Genomic DNA, 18,966 nt, shown 5'->3' with positions numbered 1-18,966 from the left:
AGACGTGACTAACAAAGTGGTAGGAGAGGGAAGTCTAAGTCCCCATAGAAAGCAATTAGAGTGCTACCATTGATTTCATTTGGGCCAGGATTTTATATTATGTCAGTTAATACACAGAGACAAGGTCCTTTGCTATTAGGCCAGCAGGAATTGCCTCCCATCAAGATTCATCACTGCTCAAAGTTGCGCTAAGATGGCCTCCAGAAAACCATGTTCAGCCTTCTTTAACTAGAATGAAGACTTCCATCATTTAGGTCTGTTGGGGGCAGGGCAGAAAAGGGTTAGTGAAGAGAACAGAAAGGGGAGAGGGAATGAGATCCTAAGCAGAAAGATATCGAAACCACCAGAATATGGAGTTTTTGCCTTAATTTGTATAAATGAGGATTCTGCAGGAGTCTCAGTTTGGCGCTGCTTGACCTGAATGAGGCCAATGAGCGCCTGTATATTGGGTGGGGAGGCTGCATCAGCAGTTTTCCATAGCAAGGTATTCTGGGATAACTGGGGTAGCTATAACAGGCAACAGACAACCAGCCCAGTGACTCTAATAGCAGGTGGTTGGGTTAGATGTGGGTCAGAGGAAATGCTAAACTTGAGCTAAATTGACAGCTTTTTGGTTTGAAGCATTCTGTGATTTACTATTTGTTGGTCAAAGGCTCTACCTTTGTTATTTAAACTTCTGTAATGTAGCCTCTCTGCGGTAGCGTTCCAGATCTTCCTTCCCCAAACTTTGAAACAGGCTGTGCTCTGTTCTCTCCCATTGCTGTGCCTCCATGAAGGATTCAGCCATAGAAAATGGAGCTAGTAGTTGCTCCCCAGTTAATCCTAGGCGCTTTTGCCAAGGAAGAGAGGTTGTAGATTCTGGTTGGTGATTCAGCTATTTACCTCCGTATCGTTCATATGCTCATTGCAGTGATTCCTGAGTGCAATGGGAAACCGGCTGCCAGATGGTGTCTCAAAGATACTCTCCATTAGTCTAAGCTGTGTGTGACCTGCTATAACACCTCTGTGGCCAAAACAATTCTGAACCCTACTGTAACATGCATTGCAGGCACTATGCATCATGCACGCTTTATGCCAGATAGAATTTCTGTCAGGCGGATGTAAATGAGGGTTATGCAGCAGTATAATGTAGTGTAGCCTATGGCTAACTCTTATGTTTAATGCAATTGTATAGGGCTTGAAAAATTTTCAAGAATTACTGCCTTCTAAAATGTAATCAAGCTCTCCAATTTTCCAGGTGGAAGAAAAGTAATTTTGGACTAATCATGCAAGGTGTTGCAAACTTTGTGGAATACTTAAAAACTTAAACCCTTATTATTAATACTTTTGTATTGTTTATATAGCACTACAGATATGCCTGGTTCTTCCTATTTGAAAATCTTTTTAGGCTGATATAAAATTTCTTGACATGTGTTGTGAATTATCAGATGAACGTTTGAGATATAAATTGCACCTTTCATGCTAAAGCAGCTTCTATGGTCAAAAATTATAGAGAAACCTTAAATACTCATTCCCTACTCATCTTTGTGTGATGTGCAGGAAGAGCAAAATATACTCCTTGGGAAAAAACTAAATTCACAATAAGTGTTCAAATAATTGTAGGTGGTAACTGAAGAAATCAGAGTGGTTTTAAGTATAGTATGTCAAAATTTTGGCTCTAAAGTTCTGGAGAAAGGAAGAAAAATAATTTCCCTCAGATTGTTTATTACCAAATCCATCACATTTTCAAAAGGGGCTTTTAAAAAAAGTAGGCAGCATGAGTCTAGTTCTGTACTCAATACTTAGGGGGAGAGCGCATAAGTACAGACTGCAAGATTAACTTGAATAGATTTTGAATCACCCAAAGCGAGTCTCTCAAAGAATCATGTGCGCTCAACAGTGGTTAAGCATAGCTGTGTTTTCCTAGGGAATTCCTATCATCAGTGATGCTATTTTCTCCTTCTCCAGACCCACTTCTACCATGATGCCTATGGGAATCCCCAACAAATAGTGTTACCATTTTAAACGGCTGGTAGGAATGTCTAATATCTACTTTGTTTATTTTTATAGGTGGGGATGGTACCATCTATTACTAAGATTGTTCTATAAGATCCTGTTTTCAGTCGTTTATAACCTTGCCAAACTTTCATTCTTCAGTCTGAAATTTTCCATGCCAAGTATTTGACTCAGAGTCAACTTTTCTGGAAAATTTCAGCTAAAATGGCTTGGCCATTTCCAAGAATGAGATTAAAAGTTAATAGTTCTGCCCATATTAAAAAAAAAACAAAAAACACACACAACTATTTGGCTGAGAAACTGTAGAACAGGGATTGGCAACCTTTGGCCCATGGCCCATCAGAGAAATCTGCTGGTGGGCTGGGACAGTTTGTTTACCTGCCATATCCGCAGGTTTGGTGTGCTGGCCGCTGCTTCCCGCAGCCCCCAGTGGCCTGGAATGGCTAACCGCAGCCAGTAGGAGCTGAGATCTGCTGAACCTGCGGATGCTGCAGGTAAACAAACCGTCCCGGTCTGCCAGCGGATTTCCCTGACAGGCCATGGGCCAAAGGTTGCCGATCCCTGCTGTAAAGCCTCTGCTTTTTGAAGCCTGGATTTGAAATTGGTCAGGGAGTGCCATTTGCCATTCCAGTGAAAATGTGCCCAAATTTGGTTAAGTTATAAGCCTCTGTAAAGTTGCAAATGAATAAGATTGGCAGCTAAATGCTCATAAGTTTCTGACTGCTCTGTGCATGCTCCAGCCCCAGGATTCAAGACTGAGCAGGAATTTCCCTGCAATTGTTCCTCCTGTTCTCTGTGCTCCCCCTGCTGGCACCGAGGTACAGGAGAAAGGAACCCTGATTTGAATGGGGTTGGAGAGGGGGCCAGGCAGAGAAAAGGCAGTTGCAGAAGTTGAAGGATGGTGGGGGAAGGCTGAGGGGTACAGGAGCTGTTGAGGTGGAGAGCAGTGGGAGGGGGCTGGAGGGTATATAGGTGCTAAGGAACAAGGGCTCTGTAGTGAAGGTGGCTACTGGTCACAGAAACCCTCTGTCATTTGTTGCAATAGCAGTAGTGACTGAGACAGGGAATTGTAGGAAAAGAAAGGATGGTTTTAGGTGAATGCTGCCCTAGAAAACTGGATTCTATCCTTCCTATGCCATGGGGTTCCTGTGTGATGCCGAGCAAGTTACTTGAATCAGACTTTTAAACTAGAGATCACTGACTGTATATTTCACATATACTGGGTGCCCAACCTGAAATACCCAGGCCCAATTTGCAGAAGTATTGAGCACTCCAACTGCAACTAGAGTCAAATTGAGTTGTTTTGAACATATACAGTGCTATAAAATGCTAAATACTCTGAAAAATAAAGCCTTGTGTGTCTCAAGTTGGCTACCCAAACTTAAGGGACACCTCTGACAATTTTAGCTTTAATCTCTCTCTGCCTTAATTTGCCATCTGTAAAATGGGGATAATTCCACCCCCTTACCTTATATAGGTGTTGTGACATTAATTAATTCTTGTTATAGTTGTTGCTGCAGGGTTACCGATAAGGGGTACCTGATGGGTCTGTTTATTTATACACGTACTTCTAAAAACGTGTGAAATGCAAAGGATGGATGCTTTTTTAATGGAGAACAGTAAAAATCCAAACTGATGGGCTGTTGCACTTAATGCAAATTAAAAATTGATTTAACTAATAAATTTACATCTCTTTTTACCAGATAGGATGTGTCTCATTTACAGTTCAGGCCAAAAAGAGTTCATTTACATAATGAATCAATGCCTCCTACTAAAGGGTTTGCATTTCCATTTAATATATTGTGGTTGAGAGAGGTAAAGGGGAACACACTAGGCTAAGTAGTGCCAGAGCATGCTCAGTGAGGTGATAAGATGAACCTGTATACATACTAAAATTACTGTCCAATTACAAAAGAAAAGGTTTGTAGGCAATGCAGGGGGCTGAAGGACTGGTAAGGTGTGTCAAATACTACACTCAGTGTGCTAATCCTCTCATCCCGGGGAAGAGAGCTGTTTGAGATAATAAGGAGAGGATGCAAAAGGGCTGTACGCTTAACCATTTTTAGAAGAGGACTCAAATTCACTTAGTCAACTGCTGATTCATCATCCACAGCCTAAGATAAGTGTTCCAAAGTGACCAAGGGGAGGGGAAAGGAGTGAAAATGAAATGGGGTGAGGCAATGCAACAGAGCAGAGAAAGAAAAACCAGTGAAGGTAAAATGTAGGTTAAAGTTGGTAGTCTTTTACATCCTTTTGAGCCAAAAACAAGATAATATACAACAGTGGAAACAGACAACTTTACATGTAAATTCACTGGACACTCAGAAAGCTCTCATTCCATCTCCAGCACAGGGACTGAAATTATCCATGATTCAGTCCCACACAGGAGGATTAAAGAAAGGACAGTGGAGTAATATAAAACTCGGAACAAAAGAATTCTTCAGAAGTGACTTCTGGATACATTTGTTTTAATTTCTTTTGAGGCATTTTAAGCATTAATTTTATAAAGCATCAGGTAAGAATAACTGTAGGATTTGCAGTGATCTCCAGCTGAGCCATATAAAAATTGATTATAAAATATTAGGTAACAGCAAGAAAATCCAAACTTTCTTTTCCAGTTACATCAGCTCAGAATCAGGTTCCCTGAAACTCCTGATGTTAGGTCTCACCGCACATTCATGATTGCACTTCAGCTCAGGTTCTGGGAGACTGGAAGTGGAGGAAATCCCCAAAAGCCACACTTCTACTTGGAATTTGTAGCTTGAAGGGGAATTACATCCTTGAAATTTGTTTGGAGATGATCCGGGCAACATCAGTGGCTTAGGATTTGTCACTGGGAGGTTTCTTCTTAGCTTCCACATCTCTTTTAATATCTTCAAGTTTCTTTGCAAGGTCAGGAATCTTTTTTTTTTTTTTTTTTAAACAAAAAAAAGTTAGACATCATCAGCTGTTTAGTTGATTAATTAAGGAATGCGAGAAAAACTGTTGTTAGCGTTACACTTTATATAAAAAGACCTGGCTCCTTGGACCCACTCCACAGGACTACCCTGGACAGAAGCAGCATGCTCAGTACCATGAGGTGGGGCAAGGAAGAAGTGGCTTGCAGACATGTTAAGCAACCCTTTCTAGTCAACTCAGTGGTGGTGCTGATGTACCCCAGATGGAGTCTCATCCAGATCTTTTTGGATGGAAGGAGAGTTAGACCTAATTTGGGGTAATTTTTGTTGTTGCTGGGAATGGGAAAGAAGGATGGACATATAAAGGAGTACATAGGACATTTAAAGGAACAGCCTGTCTACCTCACCGGAAGAAAATGAACTGCCAAAGAGCAGGCCCCAGAAAACACCAACTCAATAATATTAACACATTCTTCTGAAAATACCAAAGTGTAATGAGAATTTCTATGGCCTGTATAATGTAGGAAGTCAGAGTAAATAAACACATCGGTTCCTTCTAGTCTTAGTTAAAACCTATAAGGAGAGCTGTGCAAAAGGAGGAAAATGTTTTTTGCAAGATGTCAAAAGTATTTATTCTGCTCTATTTTTTGGCCCCAAAAATGTCTCCCATGTCAATTTTTGCACTGAAATCTGCAACCTTTTGAAATTTCACACTTTAAAGAAAAAAATTAAAATTGTTCTAAAGATCAAGTTCAGTTGCTAAACTCCAGCAGTCTCCCCTTAAAAATAGAAGCATTTTAGACTGAAAATGAACCAATCAAAATTTTTGACTGATAATGGCAAATGCCATGCTGCAAATTCTTTATTTTAGTGGCAATCATACAAAATTTGTTTTCTTTTCCCCTCAAAGCTACAGCTCCCCAAGTTAACTGATTATGCGAGAATCTCAGCTTTTGTATTAAGGTTCTAGCTCTCATGGTTGTGGAGAACAGTTAGTAGATGAGACCCAAACGGGAAATAAACCGTCAAACACCAAAGGCAAATAAAACATGAATAAAAATATGCATTTTGGGTTACGATTTTTCAGCCAAATTTCACGATTTTTTGGGGCTTAACTCATGACTTGAGTGGTCAGGTTAGCCATATGGGAAATGTCAGAAATATTTTTGCAGGGGGGTGGGGTGGGGGCAAATTGGACCAATTTTGTGAAACTGAAACTAAGTCCCCCAAACTACATATATTTGTACATATACTTCAGTTTTAGCAAGTAAGTAGTCTCAATGATGTCAATAGGGCTACTCACATGCTTACAGATAAGCACATGCATAAGCATTTGTAGGATTGGGGACAACATATGAAAGAGCAGAACGTTGAAGCTTTTGAATTTCGTTATGAAAAGTTACACATTGAATTACCTTTACGTTCCCTAGCAGCATCTGTAGGGGTGATAATACTGCTTAAACTCCTTGTTTAATTTACTCTTAGGCCTATTCCCAAAAGAGCTCCCTATCTAAAGAAATTTTACACACATGCCAAACACGCTCTTGCAGAGAAAAAACATCCTAACTTTTACATTTAATCACCCTGTTTGTATAATTGGGGCTTTTACGATCAACCATGTGGAAAATTATCTTAGATACTGTAACACTCAAATACATGATTCATGCTAGCAAATCAGTTTTACATCACCGGGGAGAACTTCTTCTGAATTAAAAGCAGAACTAGCCCTCTTGTGGTGACACTTCAGTTGTACTGCAGGAAAATGATTATACTTCATGCTTTCATTAATTACATATGCAACATACACTCAGGTGAATTTAGGTCTAAATTACAGTATAGGTTTTGTAAAAACAAGCTTTAACAAAACCTAGCTTAATGAAATTTCCCTGATTTAAAAACAAACAATTTATTGTTAAGGAATACCATTCCCTTACAGCATTTGCAACACCGAGATAGCAGGATTCTGTTAATGTATGAGGAAAATTAAACTCTGGATTATTTTCATTGTCCAAGATGAGTGAAAAGCAAAAGTACACAGGTCACAAATGATGAAAGGAATTTAGGATGAGGTTCAAAAAGGGATTTAGGTGTCACAATGCTGAGCAAAGACACCCAGACAGTCACAGAAACACACTATAATCCAACAAGCTGAGTTAGGCACCCAGGTTCCCTATACAATGAATAGGAAAAGACAGGCGCCTTAGGGCTAGTCTATGCTCTAAAGTTAAGTTGACTAGCCACAATTGCTCAGGGGTGGGAAAAATTAATATGCCCAAGAGACATAGTTAAACTGACCTAAGCCCTAGTTCATGGAAGAATTCTTCTGTCAACCTAGCTACCACCTCTTGGAAAAGATGGATTTACCTCAGCAATGGGGAGGAGTTTCTTCCATTGCTGTCGTAAGTATCTACACTGAGTGGCGCTGCAGCTGTCCTGCTGTAACTAGGGGTAAAAGTAACTTCAAGGACTTACCGGTAGGCTGGAGTCCTGAGCAGTGGGGGGCGGGGCCTCAATCGGAAGAGGCGGGGCCTTTAAATCCCCCAGACCCTTTACACTGAGATTTAAAGGGCTGGGGCTCCAGCTGCGGCAGCTCTGGTGGCGATTTAAAGCCGCCGCCGCTACCCTGGGACTCTGGAAGCGATTTAAAGGGCCCAGGGCTCCACTGCGGTAGTGGTGGATGGAGCCCTGGGCCCTTTAAATCACCAGCCTGGGGAAGCTGCCCCCCGCCGGTACGGTCAGCTGCTACTCCGGAGCAGATTGGACCAGCTTACTTTCACCTCTGGCTGTAACATTGCTAATGTAGACATACATTTAGACTTTAGAGTAGCAGCCGTGTTAGTCTGTATTCGCAAAAAGAAAAGGAGTACTTGTGGCACCTTAGAGACTAACAAATTTATTAGAGCATAAGCTTTCGTGAGCTACAGCTCACTATACATTTAGACTGTGATCCACAAAAAACAGCACAGTAGGCAGGGAGCCACCTAAGCCAGGCAATGGGAGATGCTGACAGGGGGCTGGGGGGGGCATGGTAACCCCAGCCCTTCTCAGAGATAATCACCTAAGACCAGGCTGCAGGGAGACAATCTCTCTTTAGCAATCAAAGAATGGAAACCCACTGCCTGGAGTCAGCTGGCTTAGATGCCTAACTTGTTTCTTGAGTTGTGTGGAGTAAGGCAGGCACCTAAAATGGCCAGAGGAAGAGGGCGTGGTTGTGGTGGATAAATACATAAGCAGTCATTTATTATTAATTAGCCAGAGTGGAACAGCTTCAAACAGGATAGATGGAGGTAGCCCCACATCAGAATATCCCATAAACTAGTGATTAGGACACTCTCCTGAGAGGTGGGAGATCTCTGTTAAAATCCTTTCCCCACTTTTGGCAGAGAGGGGGAAAACAAACCTGGCTCTCCCACATCCTAAGCGAGAGCTCTAATCACTGGAGTGGCAATACCACCACCTTCTCCTCCTTCAACTGGATTTTGAACGGGACCCGATCTGGTAGGCAGCCTCTGAGCACTGCTACCAGATCTGGCCCCTTAGGTGAGTCAGATATCTGAACACCCATTGTCCTCTGGTTTGTGAGTCACTCTGCGGCTTAGGCAAGACACAGGTGCATGTACGCCTAGCAGGCTCGCCAGCGAACTTGTTCAGAGGCAGAAATGTAAGCTCCTAATGTTTTGCAGTAAAACGTTTCTTAGGCACAGTGACATCTGAAGAAGTGGGGGTTTTTTACCCATGAAAGCTTATGCCCAAATAAATCTGTTAGTCTTTAAGGTGCCACCGAACTCATTAATTTTGTGGATACAGACTAACATGGCTACCCCTCTGATATTTAGGCACAGTGACAGTTTAGGTGTCTACAGAGTTCAGAGAAAGTTTTGTGCATCGTAATGGAGCCAATACCGGGACTTAGATACCTAAGTCTGGGGTTTAGGAATGTAAATACATTTGTGGATCTCACCCTTAGATTCTTTTAATTTTAAGGTAGCATTAGTAGCACAGGTAAGGAATGTTTTAAATATACAATTTCTAATTGGACAGTAGGTTTTTAATTTTAGATCTACTAAATCCTCAAATCTGTACATATGTGAGTAGTTCCATTGATGCTACCGAAGTCTGGAGGCTCAGCCTCAAGGCTTCTGCTCCAAATTCTTGGAAGACAAAAATCTCCCCTTAATTCATGTTCAGAAAACTTCAGTCAAAGAAGAAAAGGAAGAGTTCAGGTCTACATAAAATTCCAAGCAGAACTCAACAGGTTGAGCCCTCCCAAACACTCCTGACAATTCCATTTTCATCATTCATAGGAGGGAGATATACAAGTCGCTATCAAACTTTCATACATAAAGAAATAGAACTGTGTGGCAGCTAGTGTAGCCTATGAGACAGGGCACTAAACTAGGAGTTAGGAGAGCTGGTTCTAATCCTTGCTCTGCCACTGACCAGCTGTGTGATCTTGGGCAAGTCTTTTCACTTTTCTGAGCCACCATTTTCCCCTGCTTTGTCTGTTTAGACTATAAGCTCCTCTTCAGGACAGAGACTGTATCTTAATATGTGTTTGTGCAACATCTGCATAATGGGGCCCTGATCTCAGCTGGGACCTCTAAGCATAACTGTAATACAAATAAATCAAGGCCAGTTCTAGGTGTGGGCAAGATGGTTGCCCACTTCCATGGGATGCCATATCATTGTGCCATGTGGATTTGTTTTGGGATTGGGTTTTTTTGCTTTATTCTGATTGGCTGGTCATTTTTGCTCTGCTTATTGGCCAGCTTTTTTTGTTGGTTTGTTTGAGCTCAACTTCTTGTGGAAGGGGCCCTCAAAGTATTTTCTGCCCTGGCTAGTAAAACAGGTAGGGCCGCTTCTGCAAAATACTACTACTACTACAATAAATAATAATACTTACATCATAATTCTGAGCCAGATACATCCCAACCACATTGCCAAGAGCAAAACCAAGCTTAAGAGGAAAAAAAGAAAAAAAAAAAAGACAAAATAAATTACAAGGAGTTTAACATTTCCCCCTCACTAGCACAGAATGTATGACCACTCGGCCATAGAGGAGGTTGGAAAAAAAAAATGGTGATGGCAGGGAAATCATGGAAACCATTTCAAAAATTTTCATTTCACAGGCTTCAAAATGGAGATTTTTCCCAAATCATTTTCTGAAATCTTGTTTTCATTAAGAGAATGCAGGTGGTTTTGGTGGTCGAAAAAAATTAACTATTTCAAAAAGAGATTCTGGTAAAAACATTGGTTAAAAAAAGGAAAAATTTGCCAACCCCACCCCCCAGGAAATGTAAAATAATATTTCATTAAAGTTTTTTCATGCAAAAAATTTCAACCAGCTCTACTCGTAAGTTTTATACTACTCTCCCCGAAGCTCTCTCTCTTCCTTCAACAATGTACCCATTTATACCCTGGCTTCTATAAAAACACCACCATCAGAATGAGACTTTTCTTTATCACTGTTCTCTTACAATTCCAAGAAATCTTTGGTGCAGAGCTTGGTCTTTTGTTCTGTAAAGTTCCTTGCACACCCATTACCAGATAAATCATAGTAAGTCCATTAAAACCTGGGGAATATAATGGCATAGGAAAAATCTTTTTTTTTTTTTTTTAATATTGTACATCTCTTAGCACAAGGAGGGTACTGGTCTATGACAGAAGCTCTCACAATACAAATACTAAGAATTATAGATGCTGGGTTGGGGGGGTGGAAGGAGATAGGGGAAATCATAGGACACACGCAAATGAAGTGGGCTACAAAACATATGGGCTAAGGAGATTGTAAGGAAACAGTGCATCAATAGATTTCTGGTCTGGCCTAGTTATGCTACTTTGCACAGAATGTAAATTTAGGTCCCAGGCTTGGGATAGCGGTTGCTGGGCGCTAAAGAAACAGATCACTTCAGTCCATGAGGTTTAAAGAAAGAGTAAGAGGGAAATGGAGTGCATAGTTCCTTTCATTTGCAGGCTGAGGAGAAACTCAGGTCTCAATCACACCTGGGGGGGGGGGGGAAATACCCATTGTTTCCTCAGAAATATACATCCAGATTTTCCAAAGTGCTTAGAATCCAGCTACTCCAAGTAAAACTCTGGCCCTTATCATTAAATTTCAGATTAAGCTTGCTTGATGTACAAATGCTAATAAGATTTTTCTGATTATCAATACTGCAAGTTTGGCCTCATTTCTGGAAATCTGTGTGGTGCTTTTTAAAAAAAAAAAAAAAAGAAAAACAACAGTAATGATTTTGAAATCAAAACTTAGCTAGAAATTGTATTCACTGTACAAAGTGGAACAGAATATAACTCACTCTTCCAGCAGCATAAACACAGCACCAGTCACTGGTAAAAAAAAAACCCCGAAAACATGTTCTTGTCAGAAAGCTATGGCCATTAATAGAACTGGTTGCACATTTTCACATGCTGATGCCATCATTAACTAAATGTCTGAACTGTAAGGGAAATGGAACATTTATTTAAGTTATTTGTTTACTCCATTTTTAGAGCTTAGAACTTCTTGGCTTTTTACAAAAAAAATGTAGTGTCCCTTTTGTGTGTTTGGTATAAAGGCTATATTTTATTATCACAAACTTAACTGTAAATTAAATTAAGTTTTTTGCATGGGATAGTGTTAATGCATGCTGCACTAAGATAAACAGGATTTAATATTCCTTTTAATGCTGAAAGTCAGTCCAGCAGAGGGGCCTTTCCTATATCTTGGCAGTGTCCATGAATTCACCCAAAAGGCAAGCAGACTCGCAGCTGAGAATTTCTTAAGACTCTTTGCAAAGACTGGCTTATATTGCTAGTCACTGGGGGAACCTTTCAGTCTAGCCCTTATAAAATAGTTTTACTAAGAAAATTCTCTTGATTTTTTTTCTCCTAGAATGGACAAAAACACCTTCATTCTCCTGCTCTTAGCCTAAAATACATCTGACTCCAAAGCTGGGTCCAATACTTTACCGTGCAATGAGTCTTATTTTGTATTGCAAGTATCTTAACACGCATGTCAAACACAAGACTATAAACAACTCGTATCACATTAGCTGAAATCAGAGCTCCACACACTCCATGCAAGACCAGTCTAGACTTTGATGTGCTATTTCATCAGTTATACAGGGTTTAAGAGATGCCACTTCATGAAGAGGGGGAGTCTCTCAGTTTCATCTTGATCACTTTTGACAACTAAAAATGCTGTCAATTAAAGGGTACATGCCAATTAAGGACTGTAAGGACTAATGAGGGGGTTCCAACAGCCACACAACACGTTAAGATACATGTTAAATGTAAAACAAGCAATTATTTAACTCTGAAAGGCAAAAATATAAAGTTTGAAAGATTATCCCTCTGCTACAGCTCCAGCTAGGGTGAAGGAGAGACAGACACCCTTTCCACGCACAGGAAAGGAGAGGAGGAAACCCAGAATTAATATGCCCTTCCTCTTTTCTCTTCACCAGCTTTCAGGCACTAGTCAGAAAGTCTTAATAAAAACTGATTTTTATCAGACAATTGCAACACAAGGACTTCAAACATCAGTTGAGTTCAGAAAGAGGATTCCAAAATCTGCTGAGTGTCTTAGTCCTATTACCCACTGTTTTCACTGGAACAGAGTTACAAATGGGTCCATTCTGAAGAAATGCATATGCATTTACAATTTTTTTTAAATCGCGTGTTGGACTAGGGGTAGGATATGTGGGCTTATTTTTTAACAAACACACAAGAATTAAAGTGATTCAGAAGAGGCTCTCTGCCGGCGTTATCAACAGAGACCAGAATTTGAAATAGCCAGCTAACTTAAAAATATATTTTAAAGAGAGCTCAAAGTCCTGATTTTCTGATAAATATGTAATGTATTATTGGGACTTATTGGTACCAAGTCCGAACATGGCTAAAAATCCACAGTATCTCCAAATTAGGTCAGCAGCACCTATAATGGGAAATGAGAAACTGCGGCTGTGCTTTGTTATTGGCATGCACCCTGCTGTTTACTTTTAATAAGTGCCAGGTATTAAAGGCATTAGCAACAATTAAGGATTTAATTAGAATTGTAAATAAATCATATAGTTGGGCATCTGGCTTTAGCATCTGTCAGAGTTTGCAGACACATGTAGAAAAAGAAAAAGACCAAAAGTTTAAAGAATAGTCAATGAGGCAAACAGCTGCATTCATTAACAAATACTTTCCCCCCCCTCATTCCCAGTCCTAAAGTATCATTTGACTGGGGGCAAAGTGTTGAACTCTGACCTCAGGTACATCTTATCATATTTACAGAAAGTCAGAGCACGGTTGGGCTCAAAATAAGCCAGAAGCTTTAAATGAACTGCAGCCACTGCAACAGAACAGGCAGTGCATTGTCAATCAAAGTGGGAGACTTCCCAAGGTGAAAATTTGAATGGAGGGGGCGGTGGGAACCAAAAGACAGAACACAACAACAATACCCATACCAGACTGGAGGAGCATTAAAATATGCTTAAAACAGTTTTGAGTTTCTGAATTTTTTTGGAACAAAAATTGTGTGATAAAAATACAAATTAACATGTTTCAGAGTAGCAGTCGCGTTAGTCTGTATTCGCAAAAAGAAAGGGAGTACTTGTGGCACCTTAGCGACTAACAAATTTATTTGAGCATAAGCTTTCGTGAGCTACAGCTCACTTCATCCAATGAAGTGAGCTGTAGCTCACGAAAGCTTATGCTCAAATAAATTTGTTAGTCTCTAAGTTGCCACAAATTAACATGCATCACTCTGATACAAAGGTTGGATTTGTTTTACTGTAGCAGTGAGCCAATGATTGCACTGGAGGTGTCAACCCCATGTGCAACTCTTTTTAAGATGCATTGGCACTATACAAAAGCAGCAGCAGTCCAAAAAGAACATTATTCCACTTGCATGGGCGGGGTCTTATAAACGTATTGGTAACCTGTGTTTCATTAATAGCATAAAAGTGAGTGCAATACATGAAGCGATATTAGAACTGAGTCTTCCTATAGGGAGCAAGAGTACCTGTTTTTCAAAAAGCACAATGAATTAAAGCAGTGGTTTTCAATGGGGGAATCGCAGAATATGTTTAAGATTTCCAAAGGGGTCCGCACCTCCATTTGAAAGTTTTTAAGGGTCCACAAATGAAAAAAGGTTGAAAGCCACTGAATTAGAGTACACATCAATGATGCATATATTTTCTTGGAGAAAGCGTTAAAGCAGTGGGCGTTTTCACCTGTACAGTCACCTGACTGGCATCCAACAGAATACATCTGGAGTGATTTGAAGAAAAAAAAGTGGCTAAGAATAAAGGAAGCTGTATATTGTAGACATATAGAGGGTGACTCAAAAGAGAATGTAACCAAAATTAGTAAGGCCACAGTATATTCAATGTATTATGAGGGTGTAGACAACTTTTTTTATTTGAGGGGGCGAGGAGTTAAATAATAGCTGTTGAATGTCACTGTGTGTAGTTTTGTACTAAGTCTAAATTTGTCCACTTTTAATAAAGTGAGATAAATGAGCTTCTGTTCCAAACTCACTGTTTCTTGCTTTTTTGGGGGGGGGGCGGGGGGAGGAAGGAATATGCGGGTGGCTAATCCCCCCAGTTATCTACACATATGGTATGCTACATATTCAGAGTACATTTTCAGAGTCTTATCAGGCGTGGCCTAATACTACTTTAAAAATTAATATATTCCTGGTCTACTGAGGCACTGGGGATGGGCAGGTATGGATCCACCCATTGATAAAGGCCTCCCACCCATAAGGGAAGGAGCTATCGATTCATACAACCTAATTTCCTAGTGTAGCCCTTAGTTTGATAGATTTTCAATGAGACTTAGGCTATGTCTACACTTAAAATGCTATAGCAGCACAATTATATCAACACTGCTGCAGGAGTGCAGCACTTCAGTGTGGATACTTACTACAGCAATTGGAGGGGTTCTTCCATCTCCCCAAGAGGTGGTAGCTAGGTCAACAGAAGAATCCTTCTGTAGAGCTAGCGCTGTCTATACCAGAGTTAAATTGGCTTACCTACATATCTCAGAGGTGTGGATTTTTCACACCTCTGAAAGATGTAGCTATGCAATGTAACTTTTCAGTGTAGACCAGTCCTTAAATTCCAAAGTAGATTAACCTAGTTGCATCACACAGGTCTGTGAAAAATTTCACAGCCTGTGTAACGTAAAAAGAAAAAGGAGTACTTGTGGCACCTTAGAGACTAACAAATTTATTTGAGCTTAAACTTTTGTGAGCTACAGCTCACTTCATCGGATGCATTCAGTGGAAAATACAGTGGGGAGATGATTTATATACACAGAGAACATGAAACAATGGATGTTATTATACATACTGTAAGGAGAGTGATCACTTAAGATGAGCTATTACCAGCGTGGGGGGGGGGGGGAGGGGGAGGAAGAAAACCTTTTGTAGTGATAATCAAGGTGGGCCATTTCCAGCATTTGACAAAAACATCTGAGGAACAGGGGGGAGGGGGGGAGGAATAGTTTTACGTTCTGTAATGACCCATCCGCTCCCAGTCTCTATTCAAGCCTAAGTTAATTGTATCCAGTTTGCAAATTAATTCCAATTCAGCAGTCTCTTGTTGGAGTCTCTTTTTGAAGCTTTTTTGTTGAAGGATAGCCACTCTTAGGTCTGTAATCGAGTGACCAGAGAGACTGAAGTGTTCTCTGACTGGTTTTTGAATGTTATAATTCTTGATGTCTGATTTGTGTCCATTTATTCTTTTACATAGAGACTGTCCAGTTTGACCAATGTACATAGCAGAGGGGCATTGCTGGCACATATCACATTGGTAGATGCGCAGGTGAACGAGCCTCTGATAGCGTGGCTGATGTGATTAGGCCCTATGATGGTGTCCCCTGAATAGATATGTGGGCACAGTTGGCAACGGGCTTTGTTGCAAGGATAGGTTCCTGGGTTAGTGGTTCTGTTGTGTGATGTGTGGTTGCTGGTGAGTATTTGCTTCAGGTTGGGGAGCTGTCTGTAAGCAAGGACTGGCCTGTCCCCCAAGATCTGTGAGAGTGATGGGTTGTCCTTCAGGATAGGTTGTAGATCCTTGATGATGCGTTGGAGAGGTTTTAGTTGGGGGCTGAAGGTGATGGCTAGTGGCGTTCTGTTGTTTTCTTTGTTGGGCCTGTCCTGTAGTAGGTGACTTCTGGGTACTCTTCCGGCTCTGTCAATCTGTTTCTTCACTTCAGCAGGTGAGTATTGTAGTTGTAAGAATGCATGATAGAGGTCTTGTAGGTGTTTGTCTCTGTCTGAGGGGTTGGAGCAAATGCGGTTGTATCACAGAGCTTGGCTGTAGAAAATGGATTGTGTGGTGTGATCTGGGTGAAAGCTGCAGGCATGTAGGTCGGAATAGCGGTCAGTAGGTTTCCAGTATAGGGTGGTGTTTATGTGACCATCGCTTATTAGCACCGTAGTGTCCAGGAAGTGGATCTCTTGCGTGGACTGGTCCAGGCTGAAGTTGATGGTGGGATAGAAATTGTTGAAATCATGGTGGAATTCCTCAAGGGCTTCTTTTCCATGGGTCCAGATGATGAAGATGTCATCAATGTAGCACAAATAGAGTAGGGGCATCAGGGGACGAGAGCTGAGGAAGCGTTGTTCTAAGTCAGCCATGAAAATGTTGGCATACTGTGGGGCCATGCGGGTACCCATCGCAGTGCCGCAGATTTGAAGGTATACATTGTCTCCAAATGTGAAACAGTTATGGGTGAGGACAAAGTCACAAAGTGTAACGTAGGTAGATTGACCTAACTCCCCTCCCGCACGGTATATGCGGATACATCGATAGAAAAATTCTTCCATTGACCTAGCTACCGCCTCTGGGAGAGGTGGATTAACACTACGTCAAGGGAAAAATACCAAGCATCCTCATTATGGCACTACAGCACTGTAGCTGTACCTCTGTCCTGCAGTTGGACATGCAGCAAGTCACTTTTGCAAATGGGACTTTCAGGCTAAGTCACGTATGTGTGTGTTTGAAAGTGCTATCCACATAATTAACTGCTAGATTGTGATATACTATTCAGTGTGAATAAAGGTCTTAGATCTGCTGATTTCAAAGGGACTATTTGAGGCGAAAGGGCATCACAATCTGGCCCTACAATAATTCCTCTTTTTCCATCTCTGCATAACTTTTAATGAGGAAAAACCCTTCTTGGTACAGTGAATATTTAACAGATGTCAAGGAATGGAGCTGTGGACCCTGAAAGTACTCAAAGTACTGTATCCAGCTCAAGAGCAGTCCACCTGACAAGCTTCTGAGAGAGTCAGATGGATGAACTGGCAAGAAACTAGACAGGCTCAACTCAGCTTAATGCAGAGTTAAGTACCCTGGGATGTGCTACCGGACTGCTTAGCACAGAGGTTCTCAGACTTTGGATTTGGAGACCCTTTCACCCAGCAAGCCTCTGAGTGCAACCCCACTTGTACATTAAAAACACTTTTTTATATATTTAACCCCATTATAAATGCTGGAGGCAAACCAGGGTTTGGGGTGGAGGCCAACAGCTCGCGACCCTCCATGCAATAACCTCATGACCCCTTGAAGGGTCCCAGCCCCCAATTTGAGATCCCCTGGCTTAACACCACAGACAAATGAGTGCAGCACTGGTGTGGACACAGCAATTTAAGGGTTATTTGCAATTTGGCTACTCTCACTCAGGAGGCATAACTTGAGTGCAGATAACTTGAATTAACTATCCAGTGAGGACATACCCAAAATCCTAACCATAAGGCTGAAGTTCTAGAGTAATTCAATCTCCATGGCTTGGAAGCTGGCGCATCATGAAGGGTATATCTAGACTATGGAAAAGGTTTTTTTTTTTTTTTTTTTAAAAAAACCAAACAAAACAAACCACACTTCAGCCAACGTGTTTTACCGAACCTTAGAAAATACAAGCACCACCCCAGAGCACGTCAGGGCTCGCTGTAGTTGAACACATTAGCGGGCCCCGGTAAAGCCTAAGCTTCATCTCGCCCAGCGAGCACGTTGACAAAATACAGCCTGCACTCAGGTTTCGTAAAACGTGTTAGTTCACCCTTAAGGGCCTTTTATCCTAGTCCAGACGATTTCTGAATGGGCAGCAGCTGCAAAACAAGGCCCCGGGCTCCTCAGTGCCCCAAGTCTGGGATCCCTTCAGACAACCACAGCATCAAGCCAGGAGCCAGCCTCCCAGTCGCCCTCACACAGGCGCGGAGGCGCTGAGAGTGTCACTTGCTCCAGGGCCCAACGTAGCCATCGCTGGCTGAACAGAGCCGGGAAAGGCGGATGGGTGGATGTAGCGGCTGCTTCTCTCTCCAGGCTCAGAGGCGCCTTTCTCCTGCTGGGGAGGGTCTTTTCCAGGCCGCCCCCAGCAGCAACCCCCTCCTCCCTCCCAACGCAGAGCCCGGAGGGGGGAGGAAGCAGACACCAGGACAGAGGCTCCATACGGAGGAGCTTTGCAGACACTTACCAGAAACTGTAACATGGTGTAACCGGGCTGCCTCTCTCCTCCGAGGGGCGGGCGGGGAAGTAACTCGCCCCAGCGGCAGCTTCTCTTCCGGGTCCCCGCTGCCGTCTCACTAGCTTAGGCGTTTGATGGATGTCGGAGCCGTCCTACCCGTTCTGGCCGTGCACGCCCGGCCCTCCTGCCCCGCCTCTGGCGAGGTGACCCTGAGCTCAGCGTGGGACTGGGCTGTGGTGGAGGAGTGAGGATGGCGTTCAGGGCATACACCGTGCACAAAGCCCTTGGGCAAGAGCTGGTCTCTCTCCCGCGAGCCAACGCGCCCACCTCCCAAGCACACAGTCTGATACTCCTACGGACGAGACCCCCAGCGTCATGAACATCCCCAAACCTGCACCAAGGCTGAAACTCCGGAGCTAGTTCTGCGAAATCTATAGCAGAGAGTCTGCTTTGAAGCTTTCAGAGTGGCAGCCCTGTTAGTCTGTATTCGCAAAAAGAAAAGGAGGACGTGGGGCACCTTAGAGACGAACACATTTATTTGAGCATAAGCTTTCGTGAGCTACGGCTCACTTCATCGGATGCATTTGGTGGAAAAAAAGAAAAAACAAGTTTTTTC

At 42.1% G+C, this 18,966-nt stretch overlaps 1 protein-coding gene across 1 annotated transcript; it reads right to left on the bottom strand.

The window, feature by feature from the left end:
- Window positions 1-362: 362 nt before the first annotated feature.
- On the bottom strand, window positions 363-18,499 carry STMP1 (short transmembrane mitochondrial protein 1). Its single transcript, XM_038407629.2, has 3 exons — window positions 18,360-18,499; window positions 9,796-9,849; window positions 363-4,896 (listed from the first exon to the last, which is right to left on the bottom strand). Exons 1-3 carry the CDS (start codon window positions 18,372-18,374, stop codon window positions 4,816-4,818), a joined length of 150 nt encoding a protein of 49 aa, XP_038263557.1. The 5' UTR covers window positions 18,375-18,499; the 3' UTR covers window positions 363-4,815.
- Window positions 18,500-18,966: the final 467 nt, after the last annotated feature.

Source organism: Dermochelys coriacea, chromosome 1 (assembly GCF_009764565.3).
Source record: "Dermochelys coriacea isolate rDerCor1 chromosome 1, rDerCor1.pri.v4, whole genome shotgun sequence".
In the NCBI taxonomy this organism is placed as follows: Eukaryota; Metazoa; Chordata; order Testudines; family Dermochelyidae; genus Dermochelys; species Dermochelys coriacea.
The sequence above is the reverse complement of the archived record's forward strand: the minus strand, read 5'-3'. Positions and strand labels throughout refer to the sequence as shown.

Excerpts from the sequence above, each read along its gene's own strand:
- STMP1 (XM_038407629.2), bottom strand. Across the intron at positions 4,897-9,795 it reads ATCTGGCTCAGAATTATGAT|ATTCCTGACCTTGCAAAGAA; the intron begins GTAAGTATTATT and ends AAAAAAAAAAAG.